Source organism: Pavona decussata, unplaced genomic scaffold (genome assembly GCF_977016875.1).
Source record: "Pavona decussata unplaced genomic scaffold, jaPavDecu1.1 SCAFFOLD_64, whole genome shotgun sequence".
Taxonomy (NCBI): domain Eukaryota; kingdom Metazoa; phylum Cnidaria; class Anthozoa; order Scleractinia; family Agariciidae; genus Pavona; species Pavona decussata.
The window spans coordinates 600,403-625,080 of NW_028145484.1; the positions used below are offsets into that span (position 1 = coordinate 600,403).

The window sequence follows — 24,678 nt, forward strand, 5'->3', positions numbered from 1 at the left end:
TCATGACTTTGCTCTCAGAAGGGAAATGACTGCTACACTTGCTGCAAAGATAGTCATGGTATGATATATTTAACACTGCACATGTCAAGTACCAAATTGAGACTACAAGCCAAAGATTTATCATAAATAATTTCTGAAAGAAGTACCCCAATTACGACAACATCATTGATACCGCTGGAATTTGCCTTCAATAACAGACAACAGGTAGCAAATTAAATTTCCACTTAGTTAATGGAATGTGTAAAATAGAAAAATATACCTCTCCAATGTAACTTCCTTCTTATAAGCAAAAAAAAAAAAAAAAACAATTTCCAGCCCTGCTGATACCCATCAAAATCAATCATCACTTACTTTGTCGTACTGAACAGATTCCAGGCAGATCTCCAGCAAATGTGCCCTTTCAGCAGAGGTGAAAAAGGTTTCTTGATTTTCACTTCCAGCATAATCATTAAGTTTTTCAGCAACAAATTCCTGGACCTAACAGAATAGAAACAATTTTATAAACATAGGTGTGGCCAAATGGTGGCTAATATCATTTCCTGTGCATCTGACATTATTTATTTTATTTTCCAATAGTTGTTGGTTGGGGGATCAGCAGACGTTGAAATAACTATTTAAGTTAAGTTAAACAGGCTTATGGTACACTGAGGATATTAACTGTTTAAAGTTTTCCAGAGAAGAAGAATCGGTCAAAAAAGAGTGGGGAAGATTGTCTCAGGTGTCCTTTAAAATTGCTTAAAAGTTACAAAGCATACTCTGGTGTAATCGCTCTGGGACATGGGAGATATATGTATCAGCAGGTATGAAATTACACGTCAGTCAAAACAGGTCTTTATTATTACATTGACAAGGCTTTCTTGGTGGTCACAAGAGTCTTTTGTACACAAGCAAACTTTAATTTTATAGACAATTTTTTGAGAAACCCCCTTAGCATGCGCAAACCTATCTCCTTGGCTAACAAAATTAACAAGGGTAAATTAACATGGGGGTATTATTGGATATTTAGAAAAGGAAATGCAGGATTTGGAGGAGCAGATGAGGGACATATAGTCATAAAATATAGGCTAAAGGGTATTTAAACACACAAATCATCTGCTTTCCTTTAATGGGACCTTTGATGGAATACCTTAATTTGAAAAAGTTCTTAATCAATAACTGAATTTGTAGAATTTAAATAAAGTAGTAGTCCACTGAATTTCATTAAGAATGCATATAAACAAAGTTAGGGAGTTTTATTGGAGGTTCCAAATAATTCATGTTTTTTATGCAAATAATTTTTATGTTGTGTAGTCCTCCAACATGCTACGCGGTCGCCGTGAAAGCCCTGCATTCAATGACACTGACGTTAAATATCACGTAAATATCATGTTACCCAAGAATTTTTAAAAGAGATATTGGAAAAAAAAAAACAGAAAAAAAGTAGCAAGCATATAGACGTGGCATCTAAATATTGATAAGTTTAAATAATTCAAAGTTAAATATTCGTTTCATAAACAACTTGCCTCGTTATTCTTTGTGGTTTTCTGCAGGCCAACCTCCTCCGCCTGAAATAAGATCATTTTTAAAAAAAAAAAAACATACTTTCTTGCACACATTTTACTGGCACCGAAGATGGTTCAAATTTAGAAAGCTCACCTTTTGAGCAAGTATTTCGAATGGAGCCCCGACAGTTAGTAACGTTTTGCCTTCAAATTCTTCTGGTATTACACTGAACTTAGCACGAGTTAAGCATTCGACAAAGTACTGTTTAACCTCTTCTTTCGGACACTTTTCCGAGAAGCAAATGAGGTACTCTCCAGCCGCCATATTTGTTAATTCAAAAGATGTCACGCTTGCATTTGTAACGCGGAATAACGCACGTGACAATTCTTTTATTTCCTTCCTACCCCTCCCTTACTCCAAGCCCCGGGAGGGTACCCAACAAATGCTTGGGTAGGGAGGTGCGGCCCGGGCGTTCAAACCCTGACCCTGTTTTTAAAGACACAATTCTCCGATTTCCCTATCCCGTTTAAGACAGAATTCAAAATTTTCCCCAAAATCATACCCTGTTTAAGACTAGAATGAAATAAGAATACACTAGTTTCTTACTGTATTTTAATGCATTGGCAATCACAATCTACTTGAAATCATTGCAATATGCTTCGTTTTTCAAAAGACCAATAAACAGACATCTAAGCTTATCCTGTTTAAGCCATTAAGTCATGTAGCGATACCCTTTTAAGACAAAGTGATATAGATTCCCCGTTCAAGACAAAACGCCCTGAAAACTATACCCTATCAGGCCGCTAAGGGAGTACCCCCCCCCCCCCCCTCCCCGGGCTCCAAGCCTGTGCCTCAGAGAGGCCGGTGTTCACGGGTTTTTTTCCAGGGAAATCTTGCGTACGTGTGCTTCTTTCGATGAAACCACGGAAAACTATATATCACTGTAAAGCTGATTAATTGAAGACTGTGAAAATACCAAGGGCTTTATATCAACGCCGTGACATGCGATGAACACGATGTATTTGCCGGTAATTCGAGATCGCGGGTAAACTTTGCCGCGTAAAACGACAACACAGTCCCGCATAAATAGGATTATGACACCCTCACTCGTTCACCGCTATTCCTACAAAACTCTTTTGTTTTCAGATAGCTCGCTAAGATTTTGAACTACCGTTTCCATTAAACTCTGCATCCCTTTCTTTTTTCAACAATTACCAAAAAAAGGTAGGACCTTTTTTCCGTATCAGTAACCATCACGAGAAGAGGTATGAAACTGCCAAAAAAGGGAAAATGGCGTCTGCTCTTGCAGGCTCAAACTTCGGTACAGTTATCTTACATTAATGCAAGAACATGTTTATTAGTTTAGACAGCTAGCTGACGTACAACAGTCTCTATTTCCTTCGTTTCCACCGCAGCGTACGTGCCTCGGGCTCTCTTCACTAGGCAATCTTTCTTGCAACTTGTTTCGCAATTTCGTTGCGACACAAGTTGCCCGTTTCGTTGCCCAGTGTAATTATACGCCCTGAAATGATCATTTGTGGTGACGTTTTTGTTGCAGAAAGCGCTTATTTTAAGCCCCTTAACCGCCCCCCCCCCCCCATCCATCTCCGTCACTGATACACGTCAGCACCCGCCCCCTCCTCAGTCCTCCCGCCCCCTCGACTAATGTATTTCATATTTTTTTTTTGAAGATTAACGGATAGATTGCTTAGAACAGATTTCAATCGAATTTGATCGAAATGGCTTACGAGATGTTTCAACTTTCATAAGTATTTTAGGTCATTGAAATATCTGACATGTAAAAAATGTCAGTTGGAGGGCATAATGACATATATTGTATTTGGAGGGGAGCAAAAGTGACAAAAATCCAGTAATGAATAAATACTTGGACAGACAAGTCGAAAATCCATCAAGTTGTTTTAACAAGAACTTGGTTCGTGATAATTATTGTAAATAAATAACGCACACAATTCTGACACAGACAACATAAAAGCTCAATCTTATAATTACTCACAAAGAGGCATACAGATTTTCCCTGTTCATTTTAAACCCCTATTTCAATATTAAAATAGCAGTGTCTCTACTTCATGCCGCCAAATGTCTCAAGACCATCATGATATTGTCACACTCGTATTGATACGAAAAAATGCATGCAAGCGCACGATATTATAAATTTTGAAGAAACGTCTTTTCAATGGAAATTTATTCAAGATTTAAAGCGAACTTTACCTTAATAGTTATTGTTTAAGTTGATTTGCTGCGATTTGTGGCAGTTTTTCTAAGAAAATGCGAAGTAGAAATTGAGTTTCACTCACCGCTCTGAAATGTTCTTTCATGATATACCAAAAAGATAGATAGAAAGTTGGTGTTTAACGAGGAAGTAATTCATCAAAGTCGTTAACTTAGAAAAAGCTGAAAATACAAAAACAGCGCTGCCACCAGGCTACCTAGGCTTACAGGTGAAAATTTTCAATCATGATTAATTTACATAATTTCAACAAGGATTGTTTGCGATAAATTTTTTATTGGTTCTTCCGTTGTTATATTTCATATATTGAAAACTGTAATTTACGTCGCTTATGCTGAGAGAAAAAAGATGCAGCGATTCTTTTCGAGCCGGCTCACTTTTTGTATGACCAGTTTTACTGAATTTGATGGAGCCATCCCTGGAAATCGTGAAAATCTAATAATTTTAATATTAGTTTTTTGTCACTAACAAATTACAGCTGTGAAAATTCGCAGTAAACTGTGAATCTGTTATATGATATAATCATTACTTGCTTGCAGGCAAAATTTAACAAATGGCGAAGCGGTTCCCACAAAAATAATCCAATAAACTATAGTTTTTTCTCAGTTACATCTCTTTGTGTTCTTCTTCTTTATCAGATCGCAGATTCTTGCCAAACCATAAAACAATTCCACAGTTTATTAAACAAATGGCAAACATCAATCCCAAACTGCTTTGAAATGTAGCAATTGGAAAGCGCTCCAATTGCTTCCGCCTGGATTCCATTTGGAATTGCATCGCTGTAAACTGGTCCGCTACTCCCAATGCCGTGAAAATGTGCAAGAAATGATGACTGTGTCCTACAATGTCAAATACCCCTGGCATGAGTCGTTCCGGCATTCTGGACATGTTTGCCAAGGCTGAAATGAGGTAGAACCAGCAATGTCGCTTGAAATAGGAAAGCGCTAGCAACTCTTCGTCTGATTCGCGTAGAGGGGATGGTTCAGTGAACAGGCGGTGCAAATATGGAGAGCTGTTACACAAGAAAGCGACCCCAAAACAGAACGTTCGTATAACATATTTCATCTTTGACCATCTGTGGCGTGAAGCACAACAAGTGGAAGTCGTGAAAACGGAAACAAAACAGGAAACTGTCAGAAACAAGCTGGAAGAACTGAAAAGGAAGTTCTCGCTCTCCAACGAACGGCTATAGAAATAAAACGCTTGCCCAGCTCCGACACTGTACACGCTTATCGCAGAATAGTCGAAGAAAAAGCAAATATGCCGCACTCTGGGAGACATAGAATTAAAGAGATGGGCACCTGAACTCATCAACAGAAACCCGCAGATTCCCAAAGCAAACGAGAGCAATGGATACACATAAGTATCGAACAGGCCGTACTTCCAGAATAACAACCCAAACCGAACCAAGAAAAGCAGAAATGGAAGAAAATGAGTCCAAACGTTCACAGTCTCGTTTAATGGCTGAAAGACGCTCTTGACACAATCTAACGCCGAACCATAAGGTTTTCGATAACCAGTGCAAATAAACAGTTCACGGAATTGCGGGGGAACTTCATCGGAGCGCAAACCGAAGCCAAACGTCGAATTCTTGCGTTTTTCGCTGTCTTGTTTCTTCTTCATTTTAATTGCCATGGTCGAAAATATCAAACAGTTTGGTTTCCGTTTTCTTCCTTGTCAAATGGCAGTGTACACCTGCGGTTGTGCGAACGGAAAGGACTAGAAAGGTTATTTAAAGCCGGCCGGCTGACAAAATCGAAACAAAATATCATTGAATATATTGGCACCAGGCAAAGTTATTGTAAATCTGTGCGCTAATTGGTGTAAATTGAACATGTGTTGCGCAAACAAAGGTTTTCCTCTGACTGCTGGATTTGTGGATTGGACTCGCGGAGGAAAGAAAATCCTAGGGAGCAAATAAATAAATTACTTAATACCTTTTTGTAACTGAGTTCGAGGTCTGTATTGTAAGTTACAGACCGAGTTTTTTTCCCGTTGATTTATGCGCGCGGGCCATAAATCAACGGGAAAAAACGAGGATTCATAACTTACAGTATCGACCTAGAAGGTTAGGGTAGTAAGATATTTGTTATAGCTCTGATGTTAATCGGGCACGCGGGAAAGGGAACTTTCAAATTTAGCGCGGGCCTTACAGTGAAATACGGCCCGCAAAATTGACCAATCACACCGCACATACTAACTGAGAGATATAATAAATGATTAAAAAGAACAAAAACAAAAATTGCGGAAGAAAAACTTGCAAAACAAACAGTACCACAGGAATGAACTTTGAAAACTCTTAGCTTTCTTTCCTTTGGTCCTTGGTTATAAGTTTTCCATTGTGCTAAAACCATTTGGTTACAGCAGTTCACTGATTACTTTGCTAACACTCACACTACCACTGACTTAATTTAATATTTTCACATTGGTTATGTAAGTCAAATTTATCACGGTGCAAGGGTCAGTTTACATGTATTCATCGTTTTTTCAGCATCAGTGCTTAAAACGCAAGGGACGATGGACCCTTAACAAATTTCTTTTGTCAACAACTACCAATGCTTTGCTTCAGACTGGGTTCAGCCTCTCATATTGCGTCTTCCAGAAAAGTGATAAAGTGATAAGCTATTTTGCTCAAAAGTTAAATATGTAACTAATGCCCCATTCACACAAATGCTTAAACACATTTAAAAGCTGTTTAGTTAAACACAGATTAAAATTTTTTCCTTCAAAAAAGTTGCTTTCGGATTTTGTCGACTACAGACTTTGCACAAATGAAAGCATAAGTTAACGTTTACTTGAATCCTATGTCAAAGCCAATGGTTCAGCTTTCTGTTGCCAATTTTCATTTTGCTCAACCTGGTTTAATTAAACATGTTTTGTTGGTGTGAATGGAGCTCAAGTTTCATACATGACAGCCGGTCTCGGCCAAAATAGGGCTCATTTCGAGCAATTTCGATTTTAAGGCAAAAAAGTCATTTACACTCTTCTTGGCAACGCAAAATCTTTCAATTACAAGTGGTGATATTTACAAGTCAAATTGCACAGAAAATGATAATGGGAAATTTTAAAAGGCAACGTCCTGTGAGCAGAAGAGCTCTGTTAGCTGGATAAAAAGGTGGCTTGAGTTTGTTAGGGTAGCAGAATATTGTGATAACAAAATTAGTGAAATTTTTTTTCGGCAAAAAGAAGGTTCGCCATAACAAGGTGGTTGGCTGGTCCTTAGGTAGGGCTCCAATGCATTTCTGTTTAAAAATTCTCCACTGTATGAAGCCAATTCCAGTTTACTACTTTTATTGCATGCAACGTCACACTGTGTGTCAAGGTAATTTTTACTTACAAAATGAAAAAGCATCGAACCAGAGAAAAAAAATTGTTTCAGTAAATATATCATTATGATCGAGTTAATACTATACTTAACTTAACTTTATTATACTTATACTGTTCAAACTGTAGGCCCTACAGCAATTGCTAATGGCCCTCTTTGAGTCATGACCAACTGATAAATTGAGCTTGAAGCTATCTTTGAAATGCAAACTGTAAAATATTTTAAAATTGGTTGACTATACAAGATTTTTATCCTTAATGTACCATTAGCATACTATTTTTTATCATTAAATTTTCCTTAAATCTTAACGTCTTCACGTCTTACATTGCTAAATATACTAGTTCCTTTTGATGTGAGTAGACTACAAGTGGTCAATGATAGTAGAGCACGAATGATTGTTAATTTACAGAAGCATTTGACTAAGAATACAAAAAATTATTATAAGTGACTGACACAACGTTTTGATGTAATATCTAATATCATTATCAAGAAATAAAGTAAACTGAAGTTGTGACAGTCTCTTGCTGATTTTCGCAACTTCAGTTGACTTTATTTCTTGATTTAATGATGTTAGCTGTTACATTGAAATGTTGAATCAATTGTATTTTTTATAGTAGAGCAAGCAAAATAAAGGAGTAAATGAGATAATTTTCAACCCTGAGGAGAATGAGATAAAACAAGTGTTGTATCTCCTCATGGGAGACCATTTTCACCTCTGCTGACTTATTTCCCATGCTTTACTCTCTCAGAAAAAAGAAGAGACTAGTTTTAGTCTAATAATAATAATAATAATAATAATAATAATAATAATAATAATAATTATCATTATTATTATTATTATTATTATTATTATTATTATTATCATTATTATTATTATAATGACAACTTTATTTTAGTGTCAATCTTCTAGCTTTGCCTAGCCTATAATTATTGGCTTACTAGTCGGGGACACTATCCTAATAATATTAAAACATACAACAATCTTTAAAATTTGCAACAATAAAATCCTAGGCTACAATAACTATATACAATAATAAAAGACACATCCAGTAATATCCAGAGTATCCATGATTAAGCAAAGGAGTGAGGCCTGAAGGGAATATTAACACATTCAGTTGAGGGGGAAACCAAGTGAGACACATTTCACCCCAAGAAAGCAAATGGTTCTTGTCCGTCTTGTCTCGTCTCAGTTATTTTGCTGTCTCCAGCCTTTTCAAGCTCACTTTGATCATAGCCTTATGTAATCATGGTAAATTTAACAAATCAACAACAGTTTTCTATGGTCTATACTACTGTAGACAGTAAAATGATGTCATATAATGAGAATGATATGTATTATTCAGTAAGAGACACAGGCATACTCGGACTGAGTGCTCCAGTATCAGGAGTTGAACCTAAGACCTTCCGATTACTAGTTTGGATGCTCTACCACTGAGCTACAGGAGACTCGTGGGAGCTAAGGCCATTAAACTTGGTTCATGGGACAAACATTCTGCCAACTGCTAGGATTGGAATGTCGTGTGTGGCATATGCGCAATGGATAGGAGCCGACTCAGATTATTTTCTGACTATGCCTGCGTCACTTCTGAATAATACATCATCCTCATTTATTCACCAGGCTTAAAATATTCCATCACATTTAATTTCATGTCATATAATGTCGCAGAGTTTTGAATATTTTATGTCGTCATTTTATGGTCTATAAGAGTAATATTTGAGGGCACTGGAGTGGAACCCACAGGGGAAGCGAAAGAGAGGGAGACCCCAGCACACCTGGAGACGCACAAGAATGGCACAGTTGGCGGCGAAACATCTTACGTGAAACAAGGCAAAAGGCACTGCACAAAATGGGGTTAGGTGGCACGCACTAGTTGAGGACCTATGTTCCTAGGAATGAAGAGGATTAAGTAAGTAAGTAAGAGTAATATTTAGAGCATAGATTAAACTGCCATCGATTTGTTTTTTGACAATAACATGGAAAAAGTATGTGCAGCGCATGCGTTACATCTGATGTCATTCTTATTGTCTGTTTTCTTATAGACAATAGCTATGAGCCAATCAGCAAGTGGGAATTATGACAGTTGTTGTAAACTTAAATTTTGACACAGGCCAGGTAAAAAAAATTGATTGATCCTGTTTAATTAGTCCCATTAAAACAGGAAATTTTACACTGTCAGACATTCATAAGCTGATGGGCAATTTTTTTTCTGTAAATTCAGAAAATTTTACAGATGTTTGTATGGTTTGCCTTCTACAAATGTCTGTAAAATTCTCAGACTAATTTGCTATTTCTTGGCAATTTCACTAATTTATAAAGGTAGTCTTTCCAGTACTGAAGTGTCAATGGATTTTCATTACCTGACAAATATCACCATTAAAAATTACCATGACAAGGAGACTGATCAATGTGCATGCTTTTAAACTATCTAGAAAGATTCCTACAGGGTATGTTACAAACTCACAATATGACCAGCTCCCAGTTGGTTGAGAACTGCACTGGCATCGCAGAGGTCATGGGTTCAAATCCCGTCCAAGCCTGAATTTTTTTCAGGCTTTCTTTTTGCAACTGCTTAGTTGTGTAAATAACAGTGAGGGTCTTTCTTCTATTTAAAGATTCCTACAGTTGTGCAAGGATTTAAAGATTTCAAGCAAGTTACTTTGGCAAGCAAGAGTTAAACTGCTATGTGAAAATAATCTAGTTTGAAAAATCACCCATGAAAAATAATATATTTGTTTAAATGATACATATTAATAATTATTACGGTTGGCCAATAAACAGTCCATATAATAAAATTCACTCTCTATTACACCTGCACTTGGATTTCTTTGGCAATGGTTTCAACTTTACTCTGCCATTTTTATCATTAAGTTCAATTTTTATAGCACCCAGATCGACAGCTCTTGTCAGTGTCTGAATCATGGTCTTGAACATTTCATCAATGCTATCCAAGCTGAACGCACTGGCTTCCATGTAGTTTATGCCATGACATTTGGCAACCGCCTGGCCCTCCTCAGGAGAAATCACACGCTTCTTTACTTGATCTGTCTTGTTTCCAATAAGAATGGTTAAAGCATTGCTTTCTGTACAGTACTTCTGTGCTAGCTCTAGCCATCTGGGAATGTGATGGAAACTTTCACGATTAGTTACATCGCACACAAGGAAAATGCCATGAACTCCACGGAAGTACATTGCTTGGACGGCAAAGAACTGCTCCTGGCCAGCTGTATCAACCACCTCTAAACGAACAAACTTGGAACCACATTTGAAAGACTCTCTGTCAATTTCTATGCCTAGAGTGGTGGTGCTTGTGAGAACGTTAAATGCAGGGTTCTTAAAACGACTAAATAAACAGGATTTGCCTACCCCTCTGTCTCCAATGAAAAGCAGTTTGAATGTGTAGTCATACGATGGCTGACGTTCAGCTCTCTCTATAGCAGCTTCTTCATAAGTTTCACATGGATCTGACTGGCGCACCATCCCCCACCTCTGTTGCTCTAACTGTGCTTTGATGTTCTTTACATCGGGTCGTTGTCCACTGTCATTTTCCAAACAACTCAACACCAGTTCTTTCAGAAAATGGTCTCCCATCTCATTGATGTCTGCTTTCCGTCGTGTGTGTTCGCTTATCATCTCACCATCTAAGAGCGAACAACACACAATCAGATTTTTACATCTCAAAATGTGTTGGCAGCCAACAATTTTGCCACCTAGAGTCAGTTGTTTCCCTAGGGAAGGGGAGCTTTTCCATACAGTGGAATATATGCAAAGGCTCTAAGCAAAAGGGATGCCTTCTTCACCCTTGTGGTATGCAAAACGGTAGCAAAATGTAAAATTTTAATACTTTAAAGGCTTGCAAAAAAAGACTGTGAACCAAAACAGTGCCAATTTATTGATACGATCACAGAAGAAATCATAGATGGCGTTCAGCTCAAGAGGAGAAATAATAGTTGGCTTCACACTAGAGCTTGTAAGTATAATCTAAGTGCACTTGAAACCTACTTTGAGTGTGAAGGGGTAAAACCTACCAACTTGAAGTTTAATTAGTGACCATGGAAACGTTCGTAGTTCAAAGTATGCCGCCAAGTATGGCCAACACCACACTTGAGAACGTACTTGACCAATAGGAAAAGGGAAACCAACTGAAAGCCACGTGCTGCGGTACCAGGACAGAAAAACATTTTGCTGTGAACTAAAGTTAATCCAAAAAAAATCAAAATGGATGGCTGGAGTACGCCTTGCAGTTTGAGGAGTCCATGGAACCGTCTTTTATATAAGTAAACACAAAAAAGAAGGAAAAGCCAATACAAATAGTTGAACTGACAATGTTATCTGAATTTCATCTTTAGAGACAGCCTGAACCGTCTGAATTTTCAGTTCAGAAGATGTCGCCTGTTCTTTTGTTTTGAAAGACAAAATAAAGAGTAAACAACATAAAACGTTTTTCCGTTGCAAAGGCTCCATGATTTCCCAGCGAGCAATCGCATTTCTGATTTTACCGCGAAAGATGATTGACAGCTTATGCTTCAAGTGTATACTTTGTCGCCAGGTGTGAAGCCAAGTTTTCTAAAGTGCGACTTGAGAGTTTCAAGTGCACTTGAATCAAGTGCTTACTTGAAACTAACTTAGCTTGTAGTGTGAAGCCAACAAATATCCTAATCAATATTAATTTAGATAAATAATTATTGAAGTTTCCAAGAAGAAGAATATTGCTAGAAATAATGAGTAGATGGTGGTAGATTTTCCAATGAGTTTGACAGTTGAGCAAGATAGTTCAGGTCACTGCTAGGAGAATATATATAATATAATATTTAACAATTATTCCACGGGCGCGCATTAGATATGAGATGATAGATAGCCAACGAGGCGTGTGGTGCCGAGTTGGCTATAATCATCTCATATCCAACAAGCGCGAGTGGAATTATTGAAGGGCTGGGAGCATAACCGACTTATGTCAAATTTCAGCCCGTTTTCCGAGTTTGCTCGGATTTGTCCGAATTTTTGCATGTGAACTTCAATTCGATTGAAAAACATTGTTCACTATTTTTTTCCGCCGATTTGTGTTTCATATTAATGCCATTGGGAATTGTTACCATCTTCTAAAGAAAAATCGATAACATTATAGTCACTATGGATGACCAAAAGGACAATGCATTGAGTATTAATATTTGTATTAAATAGGAACTTGTTGTCTTTGAACCACGGCACACGAAAGCGGTCTTTCTCGCGGGAGAAACGAAAAGAATTCTGTTACACTTTCATTTGATTGTTACAAACTACTACGTGCGTGACAGGAATGTAAGAAACACACCTTAGATACAATACGTCATCAAAATGTCCGCACAGTTCTCGGCCACAGTTCTCACCACCAAAAAGTCATTTATATATGTTCGTTGGCAATGTTTTACCTTTGGCAGCGTGTAAATGCTTTGTTTATCATTAGATCGCCACGTTGAAATGCTTTCCTAAAGGTGTTTCACAGAGGAAATCTATTTTCCAACAGTTCTCACCCCATTACGTAAAAATAATTCAAAATTCAATTAGTTTCTTTATTGCGACATGGGCGAGAACTGTTGCCAAATTACTAAGACGCACTTTTGCTGTGATCAAAAGGGGTAGAATAGAAGGGCAACAAATCGGTTTTTCATTGAGAGAAAAGTTTATCTCGAAACAAGCCATTTCCTTTCCTGCAACACGATTTGAATAAGCGAGAACTGAGGGCGAGAACTGTTACGCATTGAAAGAAAACAAGTTCTATGTCACGCACTGCGTGACTTACGGCCTTACTGGCTTTCAAGAGACCGGTCTTTGTATGAAATGCAGTTATTTTCCCTTACGGTTAAGTGAAAAGTTACAACCATGTTAATGAAATAATGTGACAGTGTTGCTTGAAGTTCGTTATGCTACTAGTTGGTTTTATCGCCCCGAAAGGAAAACACAAAATTGGAACTAGCACTTTTTTGAAATCACGCGAAAGCTATTTGCGCCACACTTTGTTAATGCACAAAGCAAAAATATGCACCATAGGACTTGGTTGACCGAAAACCGTAACTTACATTCCAATGTTTCCACTTCCCAAATACGCACGGTTACCTTACAATAAGAACACGCGGTCCGAGTCTTCTTAACCGACGAGCACAACGTGGACAACATCTCTAACAACATTAACCTTCCAAGCACGTTTACTAGTAAACAAGGAAACCACCACATTCCCCTCCCCCCCCCCCCCAACTCAATGTTGTTTTCTGGGTCACGAACAGTCTCCTGGCAAGCATCACCTTCCAAATCAACATTGCATAAGGGGGAGGGGGGGGGAGGGAGAAATAACTGTGGTAGAATTAAGAAGAAAGAAACAGTGAGTGAGTGGTTTCTACATCTGTTTTCGGTTGTCATTGCATAGGGGGAGGGAGTGGGAGAGAGAAGTAAAGTTCTGTGGTAGAATTACAAGAGAGAGAAATAGTATTAAGCAAGTGGTTTTTGCGCTGTTGGTGTTTGGTTTTCTCAAGGAGTTTTTTACACGATTGTAAAACCGCGAAATGTTTTCAAAACCAGGGAGAGCAAAAATTGGGACAAATGCAAGCGAAATCGTAAACTGGGCTAAAATTCGACATAAGGCGGTTATGCTCTCAGCTCTTCAATTGTTTAACAAAAAACAATCGAGTAAAATTGGTAGGCCTTGCTGATTTTTTTTTCAAGAGCAACCAGAAAACAATTTATGGTTGCTACTTCTCGGGCGTGGTATAATGGCTCATATACCATGGCCGCTCAGCCAATCAAAACCCTGGAATTGCATGATCCAGTTTTTAATAAGATATAATATAATATAGTATTTTAGTATATACCACACAAGTGAATAGTACTTTTCACGCACGCTGATTGGCTAGCTCAGAGGTGATTAGCCAAGTACTATTCACCTCTGAGCAGCCTAAGAGAAACAAGATGGCTTCCCGTTTCGATATACGAGTTGGCTGTTGAAAAAATACATAAATGGCAACAAAGTTTGGTCTGATGGCATTAAATGGTAAGTTACTTAATATTTTCAACCTAATGTTCTAAGGCAAAAATTGAAAATACAATCCCTTGTTTACAAAAACTGCCTTGCACTAAATAAATTAAAAATTACAATAAAAACAATGAAACATCTAATATTGTTCAGCACGGATTCAACAACAAGACGAATTTCACATTAAAATTGAAGACATGACGCTGTAGGAACTAAACAACTGTCTCCAAAAGTTTTATTTGTCTGCAAGAAAGCGAGACGGAACTTTCTACAATAAGAGATCGCTTACCGCGTGGCGTGCGAGATTTTAAAATTTCATATCATTTATCGGTATATTGTCAGGAGTAAAATAATTTTTTGGTCCACTAGTTATTCAGCTTGTGTGGTATATACTAAAACAATTATTCACCTCAGTGTCGGTGAAAGTTAGGGATATTTACCTCGCTGCAACATCCATCACTATTCACCTCCACTTTGGTGAATAATAATTATTAGTATATACCACAAACGTGAATAGTGCTTTTCGCACGTGCTGATCAGCTAGCTCGGAGGTGATTAGCCAAGTACTATTCACCTCCGAGCAGACGAAGTATGGCTTCCAGTTTCGCCACGGCCACTTAAGAGGAAAATATTTCGATAAAAGAGACGGCTATTACAAAAAATACAAAAATGGCAACAAATTTTGGTTTGACAGCATTGCATGGTAAGTTATTTAATCTTTGAAACGTTCATATTCTAAGGCAAAAATAAAAATACAATGCAAAGTTTACGAAAACTGTCGAGCACTATAATTACAATATAAGCAATGAAACATCTAATGCTTTGCAGCATGGTTTCAGCAACAGGACAAATTTCACACAACAATCGTCGAAAAGACACGTAGCAACTAAACGAGTGCCCCCAGAAGTTTTATTTGTCTGCAAGAAAGCGAGACGGAACTTTCTACAATAAGAAATTTTTTTACCGCACGGCGCGCGAGATTTTAAAATTTCCCACCATTTGTTGGTATTTTTCCAAAAATAAGGTAATTTTTGGTCCACTTCTTAATCAGCTTGGGTGGTATATACTAAAACAATTATTCACCTCAGTATCGTTGAAAGTGATGGATATTTACCTCGCCGCTTCACGGCTCAGTAAATATCCATCACTATTCACCTCCTCTTTGGTGAATAATTGTTAATTGTTAATTATTACATATAGATTTTATATTATAATATAGTATTTTATTACATTTAGATTCTATTTTGGTATTTCTTTATTTTTTTACTTTGTAAATTTAGGGGTACAACTTCAATATGGGGATTTGGTTCTCCTTTGTTGTAATCCTTTTGAGGTTTTTTTTTCTTCTTCAATAAAGTTGTTATATAATTAAATCCAAGAAAGGTTTGCAAAAAGGTGCAGAGATTTCTAACAGAAATTGTAACACAAAATTCAAGTAAACTTGGGTTATCTTTCTGTTATGAGGAAGGGGTGCAGCCTTTTGGTTTTATATATGTAAAAGATGTACCATTAAATCTGGTATCTGAAAGGCTTAAAGGGCAGTTGATCCTCTGGATATCCACTGGGATTATTTGCTTCTCTTCTCTTGAATCTTGATTGTTTCACGGATACTCAGACGGATTCAATTAACATATGATTACACTCTACATGGCCCAGTTGTTCAAAGCCCGATTAAGCTAATTAATCCTGGGTTAACGTGAAGTTTGATTTGAGTTTAATTACTTGTCAACAAGTATTTTTCCAAAAGACTCTTGCTCATCAGTTTTGACTTGGACTTTTCTTTACATTTAGCTTATTATCGACTTTAAAAAACAGTTTTTGTTGAGCGAGGTGAAAACCTCGATTAACTTTTAATCGGGGTCAATTAGCATTAGGCTTTCGAACAACCGGGTCCATATATTTCCTATGGTACTATTTTGGAGAATTTGTTTCAACATCAACCAAAGACATTATTTTTATCTTTGATGATCGTTTCTTTTGTTCTTGTAACCTGTATGTTTGATCAAGTACTGACGCAGTGAGGAGAAATAAGATGCTGATCACTATTGGGACCTTAAAGGTGAAAGAAGAACATACCTTTGTTGATTGGAGATAATGGCCAAATCTTTGGTTCATGTCCAAGAATCATAGCCATGAGAACAACACCAAATGAAAACACGTCAACCTTTGGGCCGTACTTAGCACCATCTACGACCTGAAACTGTCTGATAACAGGATAGGTTTCAGGGGCTGCATAAACTGGTGTTCCCGGAACATGTGTGGCGTACATGTCACGTCCTGCGGCAAACGCTTTGGCCACGCCCAGATCTGCAATCTTGGCACGGCCATCCACTGTCAGTAATATGTTCTTGGTGGCTAGGTCACGGTGGACAACAGGTGGATCCAAGCCATGCATGTACAGAAGACCTTCAATCACGTCCAATGCTATACATAGTAGATTCATTTCTGAAATTTTAGGTGAGGTGGTCGACTCTGTGATGTGCTTCTCTAAGTCACAATGCAGAAGTTCTGTGATGATTATAGGGGAATACCCTTTCGGAAACACTACTGTGTGCAGTTTGACAACATTGGGGTGATCTAGCAGTTTTAAAACTTCCCATTCTCGTTGGAACTCCTCGATGTACTGATCTACAACCTCTTGGTTACTGAAGCCGTTCTCGAAGAAGATTGAGTGAAACCTCTTTGCAGCAACCTCGTTCCCATTCCAGACAGCTTGGTACACTCTCCCGTAAGAGCCTCTTCCGATTTCCTTTTTTAACACCAAGCCTTTCACATGAGACTCGAGAGAATCTTCTTGAGATGCAGCAAAACTCATTTTGTAACGTTATGAGGTCACTTGCCTTGCTACAACTTCAATCAAACGCGCCATTTTGCCAACTTCCGCGAAAAACCAAAGGAAGCATCTAGCGCTCTTCATTTACAACGCCCAAGGAACGTGCAAGGGAAAAAATCTTGAAAATGAGTGAAGCACCTGTAGATAGTTATGTGGCTTCCATCATTCGGATTTTCAGCATGCTTTCCCGTCGTTTAGTTGAACCAAGCTTTACCACAAAAGTTTCACGATACAAACAATATGGCGCCCACGACTTCCCCTATGCATTATGGGTATCTTCCTGAAAGGTTTACATTCAAAGCAACATCTCCCTTGGTTACAGCACTGAGCTCCCACAAAAGTTGGAATAAATTAATTAAATTATCTACTTACGTTGTTCGTTTTTTGTGGTTTTCTATTGGTCGCATTTGCATACAATTTACATAGATCAACTTGGGTGCACCGGTGGGTGACTAGAAGAAAAGAAAGAGGGTTTTATCACCAACTGTTTGATGAAATTTCGGTCGAAAATTTTATATACTCTGTTTTCTACGAGCTGTTGAAGCTCGCTAAAAGCGTACATGAAAGCTGAACAAGTTTTAACTTTTTCCACAGACGCAAAACATCTATATATTGTCTTTATTTTATTTACGCACTCGTAGACGCACGTGAAATTACGCGACATGATCCACTTCCAGGTTCAGTACAGAGAACCGAAGGGCCACACTACGTCACCTGAGACAGTTACCAGGGGAGGGGACGCGAGATTGGGGTTTTCGTACCTCTGAGACACACCTACAACCTTGGACAGATTTAAGTGAGAAATTAACCCCCCTCCCCTCAAAAATCAATGAATTCGCGCGCAAAGCAAAACGCGCCATTTTTCCATCATTGAAATGGGGGAGGGGCGGTCTTAATTTTTCATTTGATCTGTCAAGATGGTAGGCTTGGTGCCTTCCTTCACAAAGAGAGCCCAACTAACACTGTACCTTCTATGGGTGGGGTAGATATGTTTATGTCCACTCCTTCTGAAGGTGTTGGTGTTGGCCTGGAGTAACCGTGATATGCGAGACAAAGAAATGACAAAAAAGTTACCCCATTTTCCGTCTCCACGATACCCCTTGCAAATAACCCGGCCCTCTAGGCTAGATCCTCCTCGTAGGCGAGGCTTGGTGGCGCTACTCAATTTCCCGATTTATGAGACGTTAGTAGGAGCGGCTGGGGAGTATTCTGTGTCTGAACCACTCCCAGCGAGGGCTTGGTGGTATTGCCTGTTTTCTTCACGTGTCTGGGAGCCTTAGCTGACCATGCCGTGCCCTTTGAAGCTCCTCGGGGAGTTTAATATTCCCTGGGGGTATAACTTAGTCTAGCGATCTGTAGTGCAGGTCAGCTTTAGAGACCTAGGGCGCTGCGGATCGATAATTGCAGGGGGTTCCTGACACTGAATGGGAACAGCCACTTTCGCCAATCCGCCTTGGTCTCCAAGCGTCAGTGCTGACTGGGTGGTGTGCCTATTCCTGGTTAATTTAACCGCTATTGGGGGCTTGGTAATGTTACGTGAACAGGTTCACACTGATAACCCCACCCGACCCCACCCCTGTCAAGCTTTCAGCACTCACAGAGGGCTCCCCAGGGACTGCTCTGTTCCCGCGTGACTCATAGCGAGTGTCTGGTATTGATTTACTTCAAATAAATAGCTCCATCCCCCAACCTGTCCCTCTAATGCTATCCTTACCGAGAGGGTTACTGGGGAGTGTTGGTTTCCGTGGGCCACTAATCCAGAGCTGCTTTATAAGAAAAGTTACTTCCTGGCCACTCGAACGTCCTTTGAGTGAGGGCTAAGTAAGTGTTAAGTGATTTATTCCACACGTGCACAGAGAACTCACTGGATCTTGTCCCACGCAGCTTAAGCGCACTGAACCATATCCGCTGAGCCTGTTTTATTTACCGCCCACTCACCTACCCCAGCTTGCCGATTCATGTTACCTCAAACCGCTTCTAATCAGGTAAAACTTCTCATTTAAATAGAAGAAAGACCCAATTTACGCAACTGCAGTTAAGAAAAGAAAGCCTGAAAAAAGATTCAGGGTTAAACGGGATTCGAACCCATGATCTCTGCGACGCCGGTGCAGTGGTCTACCAGAAACTTTGAGCTATCAAGCCAACTGGAAGCTGGTAGTTCGTAATATACCCGGATTTACTTCGAGTTCAAGCTAGTTATCGTCGCTGTCACCACTTTGCACAGCACAATAAGCAACACCACATGAAAATACTGCTCAGTAGCTTTCATTTCAATGGTGACACTTTAGAATTTTATCCACAAACTCAAAATTTGAACCACTTTCCAGTATAGCGCAACAATACGTACCAAAGGAAATTATCACTCAATAACTTTTCAATTGAATGCTCAAAAAAAAAACTAAATAAAAATAAACCACTTTATTTAAGTATCAAATGTATTTGGCGCAGAGCACTTATTGGGGGCACTATCCAGATTGAGTTAGAATTTAGAAATGTTGTTTTTTGAGGTGAGGGGAAATCCGGAGAACCCGGAGAAAAACGTCTCGAAGCAAGGACGAGGACCAACAACAAACTCAACCAACATATGACGCCGAGTCACCCGGGCCACATTGGTGGGCCGGTAAGTGCTCTCACCACTGCACCAACCCTGCTTCCCATCACACTCAGTAGGATTTCGTCTCAAACTACACACGTAGCGGAACAATGTACGCCATACAATCAACAGTATAACAGGAAATTACTGCTCGAGTCCTTCCGTTTTTATGGCCGCTGTTTTAAACGATTTTATCCACCGATTGAAATTCTAGAAGCACCTCATGCAGCATATGTAAACAGCGCCACAGGAAAATACCATTCAGAAGCAATCATTTAAATGGCCTGAATTTAGGATTTCATCTACCGATTCAAAAGTTAGAACCAGCTTGTACAACATAATAAACAGCATGACAGGAAAGTACTCTTCGATCATCCAAACTTAAAAGCATAAACCACAGTTCATAAATTGTTGACGTGAGGTTACAACTTAATTAACCCCCCAAATCGCGATAATCAAAATTCAGTTAGGTAAAGAGGGATGGCCAAATTGTCACTAAAACGTGTCCAAACAAGCAATTATAGTTTTCCACACAAAGGGAATGCGGTGAAATTAGTTTGTGACAAAGTGATTTACCATTTATCTTGTATAACGAAGGGATATTTTAATCAGCACCATTATCTTTAAAGAGCAAGTAATTGTCCAGACACTTTGTACTCCATACTCGCTGTAGAAAGCGGTGACGATGTTTCTTTACGATTTTCATCGACTGGACGATCTTTCTTGACTGTTTCAATGCTCGCGTTTTTTATCAGGTTAATGACCTTCTTTTTTTTTTTTTTTTTTGGTTTTTATTGCTGCGTTCCGATGACTTCTGGTTCTCCAGAATATAAACTGTTTGTTCAACTCCAATCCCATGTGTGGGCTTACTTCGATTTTCGAAATTGGCTTAATTTAAGCCTCCATTTCCTGCCATAGGGAACAATTACTACTGAAGACTGTTACCATATGTGGTGGGCACGCGATCTCAAACTGTCACACTCAACATTAATTTTAAAGATTTCTTCCAAAGGCTCGAAGTTAGAATTGCCCCTTTACACAACTAAAACTTGATAAATTATTTGATTCTGGGCGGGCATGAAAAGGTTACTGCCATCGTGTGCCACACGGGCGCGAAGACGATATGTACGAAAAAGTTTAATCCAATTATTTTTTACCTTTTCGACAGGCTCCTTCTAGTCTGTTGAGGTTTATCTGCTGCGTGATGATGAGTTCTAAAACTTGTGGGATAAGTTTTAAACAACAATCGGAACAATAGCAGGAGAACATTAAACGCCTTAACGCCTTAACTCTTGATCGACCCATTCTTGAATTGTGGTTTGGTGCTGAACTGTGGTCTATTTTTAATTTGGATATATTATCTTACAGCGCGACCCCTGAATCGAAATCTGTTGGGTAGCCCACTCCTATAATAGACGTATTGTTCTGTAATTTTTTTCCACGCTGGAAATTTCCAAGTTTAGACGAACAATGGTAGAAGGAGTTCAAGATTAGAGAGGTGAGACAGCCCGACCTCCAGTAGGGGGCAACTCCTCGGATTCTACGGGGAGGGGGCGTGCTAAAACCTAAACCGTTCTTTTGACCAATGATATTGAATTTTAAATCCTATTTTATAACTTATCCCCAAACCGGCTTCCTCTTTTCAGACCGTATGTCAAAATCAATATCCTTTCCAGACAATATCGGCTCAGATACCCAGCAACTTGGAACTCACAGATTTCTATGGGCAATGCGCCGTTCCCTCGGGAAAAAGGGACAGCGTGGGTCGTGCATTAGAGACAGATTTGGCCATCGGTCTCTTCAGTGGCGTGAGAACAGTATATATTTTAAGTTATATTTAAAATAACATTTTATCCCATATCCCTTTATAACTTCGGCTGGAGATTTCCGGCTATTACTGTGGCGACGATATGACTCTAACGATTCCAAATTGTTATGTTTTTGTTTCTGTTTTAACTGTTTATTTTTTAAAATAACAACTCCACACGCCTTTGGAGCTAGAGTCAAACCTGGAGTCACGGTATGTGTTTCCCAAAAAAAATAAAAATCAATTAATTGAATACAAATATAACAAATGAAAGCTTTTTGGGTTTCAGTGGATGAAATGGATACCGGGCGCTGTCGAAGTTCTTTCTGTTGATGTACTTAGTGACTAAGTGTAACGGTACAAGTTAAGGCGTTTCTTTGTCTTGAAGCTGTTGATACAATCCTCAAGTGTGATCTTTTAAAGAAGCTGTAAGGCTTCTGAGCAGATCTGAGCAGTACTTGTTCTGTCTGTGGATGAGTCGCAAGCGTCACCGGTTTCTATATCATTGTTCTGTTTCGACAATTTGGTTGATTTTGTACTTCGGTCATGAGATAGTTACTACAATTGTGCGTAGTTTCTGTGGAAGGTTTTAATCCATTGTCAACATATCATCCATAATTATTTAAAATATATAAAAATAGTTATTGAAAAATCCTTTCCAATAATAATCTTGATTAACAACGTGACTAAACCTTTTATCTCGATGAGAAAGGAATGCTTAAGTAAACTGATTCGCCCGAAAGACGATAAAAACTGTGTTTTACAAATTTAAAGGTCAACCCTGGTGAAACTGAAATATTTAGTAAAACTGGTAAGGAATCCTTAGTGTGTGCGTGTTTTATTTTTTTTATCCTTTTTCTTTTATTTTTTACGTTGTTGTATTAAACCGCAAATGGAAACAAATAAACAGCTGTGTAAATAATCAAGTTCAGAATATAAAACTCAGGGTCAAAGGCTGGCAATTGCTTCTTGAAGCGGGCGCTCTTTTTAATATTTCGTGGAAATTTACGCCACACGCGTAGTCTCCTTCGCAGCCGTTATTGGGGTCGTCACGGCTGCGAAGGAGACTACCACACGCGTGGCTGCCACGAGATTCAAAGTTCGATCAAATGTCTTCACTTTATTCTCACAATTAATTAGGTATCAAAAGTGTATCTTTTTCATTGGATTTGAGTAAACCGATTCCGGTGAAAGAGTACAATTTAGATTTAAGGCTTTTGCATTTATCAATATCCTCGCAAAGTGAACATGGCAGTTTGCTGGTCGACTCGTTCACCTTGTTCGCGGACCCGCGTAATTGGATTTCCACCACACGCGTGACTGTCTCGAGACAGCTGACTTTGCGTGTTACGCGCAAGCCGTCGGGCATATCTGGATTAACTAAGATTTCTCGGCCTGTTTGACAGATTAGAAAACGAGAAGATGGAAATGTAAACATTAGGATTTGGGATCATTTAACTAACCAGCATGGCAGACAATCACGGAATGCTCAATTACCTCACGAGATTCTTCAACTGACGAACTTTTTAAGCTGGGCAGTTTAACAATAAAATTCAACCAGTTGCTCGGTATTACAATCCAAATGGATATCGCAGTTGCACATGCTGTGGTCATGGTTAACGGCGACATTTTGTCTTGATTCCTGTAATACTGTTTTCCTGCTGAATTGGCACGACCTCTTGCCTACATAAACACTAGAATGGTAATTGAGTGATCTTAACTCTGATACAGGTAACAATTTTTCTTGCTACTTGTCTCGCTAAAAGGATGTCTGGCGCTCCGAGTTGCACGGACACATCGGTTGTATTACTCGTTTGATAAGAATTTTTTAAACATTTTTGGCGAAAAACATTTGCGTTGGTTGTATTAGCTTAGTTTGAAATGTGTCACAAAATGATTTGCAACACCCGAGTCACACATCCTTTTTGTCGTTCAGCTTAAAGAAATTTCAACTTCAAAAAAGAAAAAAAATGCAACTCTTTGTACAACTTAAAAAAAAAAACTACAAAAATTCAATTGCGTAAAAGGGGGGATTTTACACGTGAAAAAGATGCTCGTTACTTGCAGCAATTTGGGGAGAGACAACTGCAAAGAAAATTGTTATAGGTAAATGAAATCGTTCTCCGGGAAAAGGTTAATTTAATACCTCGCTGCGTATTTGTGGCAAATTCTTTTTCTTGTGCTACTAGTTATTGAAGCTTGTGCAAAGTTCAATGATTACACGTAAAAAATACTCCAAATATGAAAATATGAAACGGCCCTTGCACATCCTCAAGTGTAGTCTGCAAAACATCTTACAACTAAACTATGGAGAACAAGCCTGCGCGTGCGCAGACCATGCTATTATGCATCGGAAAAGCTGAAGGTTGGCTCGTCACGCAATCTTGGGGAGGAAAGATTGCGTGACGAGCCAAAGGGCCGCGTGCGAGGGAGGCTAGAAATAGGGAGGCAGTAATGAAAAGAGACGACTGCGGAGAGCAAACAGAGGGAAGTGCTTTACTCCTTGGATACAGGGACTCTCGTGTTCTGTTCTCCAGCTAACTGGCTGATCAAAGGTGCTGGTGGAGAGTAGAGCGGAGGCGCTTGGTAACGTCGCACTTTGGTTGGGAAAATCGCATGCATCGTTTGTTTGAGGCTAGTGGGTTGAAACCTGCAACGAAGAAAGATACTTGAATGCACTTTGTCTGTCTCTCTCTCTGGTCATTATACTACACCTGACACGGATGTATATACTAGTTATGCAATGCTTTCGAGGAGTATACCGTGAAATATCCCACGAGTGACTTGATTTTTCTTAGTATGCACACGAGCCTTTGCCTGGCGAGCGGGATAATTCACGGTATACCACAAGAAAGCACTGCATAACTAATTTATCCCATGCCACTATTTGAATTAACTTTCCTGTTCGACGTCTGGTTCCAGGAATTCAAAATTAAGGTCAAAACTGGGGTATTATTCTTCCATGTTTTAGTTGTTGACAGTAATTTTTTCTGAATGAAAATTTTGACCTGTCGCAGGCTCTTCAATCGATCTTTCGGCGGGAAAATTTGTAGGCGGCGAGGAACGCCGGGATTTTTTTGTGGAATACTACCCGTTGCATACCGCAGAATATGCAACGGTTTTCTAGCTCTCTGATTGGCTGTATTCAGTATTCTCTATTGCATGGGATAAAAATGAGTACTGTGATATACTGCTGGGGGTAGACCCACGATAGACAAGCACAACAATTAGAACATGCCGTCAAGAGGGAGAGGTAGTCCTAGTTACTCAATGCTACAGAAATCGGATTAAGCACCGCTGCCTTGAGCAGCACCCAAGACCAAGAATGACTCTGCCTTGTATTACTGCCAAGCAAGCCCAAGGAAAAAACAGGGAAAATGACGGTCTAT

The 24,678-nt window shown here is 39.1% G+C and overlaps 3 protein-coding genes and 2 long non-coding RNA genes across 6 annotated transcripts in view; 1 reads left to right on the forward strand and 4 right to left on the reverse strand.

Moving 5' to 3' along the window:
• Positions 1–1,830, reverse strand: part of LOC146478282 (anoctamin-10-like) — a 21,187-nt gene extending 19,357 nt beyond the window's left edge. Inside the window, exons 1-3 of the mRNA XM_085111809.1 lie at positions 1,636–1,830; positions 1,503–1,544; positions 352–477 (exon numbers count right to left, since the gene is read on the reverse strand). Coding sequence (XP_084967935.1) covers positions 352–477; positions 1,503–1,544; positions 1,636–1,806 — 339 coding nt within the window. The 5' untranslated portion in view covers positions 1,807–1,830. The remainder of the gene's footprint in view (positions 1–351; positions 478–1,502; positions 1,545–1,635) is intronic.
• LOC146478283 (uncharacterized) overlaps positions 1–17,141 on the reverse strand; it is an 18,356-nt gene extending 1,215 nt beyond the window's left edge. The window contains exons 1-2 of one of the 2 annotated variants that reach the window (XR_014865088.1): positions 16,133–17,141; positions 8,450–10,694 (exon numbers count right to left, since the gene is read on the reverse strand). Coding sequence is in view for 1 of the 2 variants with exons in the window: in XM_085111800.1 (XP_084967926.1) it covers positions 9,850–10,694; positions 16,133–16,871 (1,584 nt within the window). In the remaining variant the exon portion in view is untranslated. Of the gene's footprint in view, positions 1–7,382; positions 10,695–16,132 lie in introns of those variants that run through there. The other variant, XM_085111800.1, reaches the window with a different exon arrangement.
• LOC146478278 (uncharacterized) overlaps positions 1–24,678 on the forward strand; it is a 164,261-nt gene that overhangs the window by 50,014 nt on the left and 89,569 nt on the right. The window lies entirely within an intron of this gene.
• Positions 3,459–5,705, reverse strand: LOC146478284 (membrane progestin receptor epsilon-like). Its single transcript, XM_085111714.1, has one exon. The coding sequence runs from the start codon at positions 5,363–5,365 to the stop codon at positions 4,337–4,339; it is 1,029 nt and encodes a 342-aa protein (XP_084967840.1). The 5' UTR covers positions 5,366–5,705; the 3' UTR covers positions 3,459–4,336.
• The window catches only part of LOC146478285 (uncharacterized), a 40,971-nt gene continuing 37,795 nt past the window's right edge, over positions 21,503–24,678 (reverse strand). Inside the window, exon 3 of the long non-coding RNA XR_014865089.1 lies at positions 21,503–23,939. This is a non-coding gene — a long non-coding RNA (uncharacterized LOC146478285). The remainder of the gene's footprint in view (positions 23,940–24,678) is intronic.

Coding starts and splice junctions, on each gene's coding strand:
- LOC146478284 (XM_085111714.1), bottom strand. CDS start 5,365: ATGGCAATTAAAATGAAGAAGAAACAAGACAGCGAAAAACGCAAGAAT.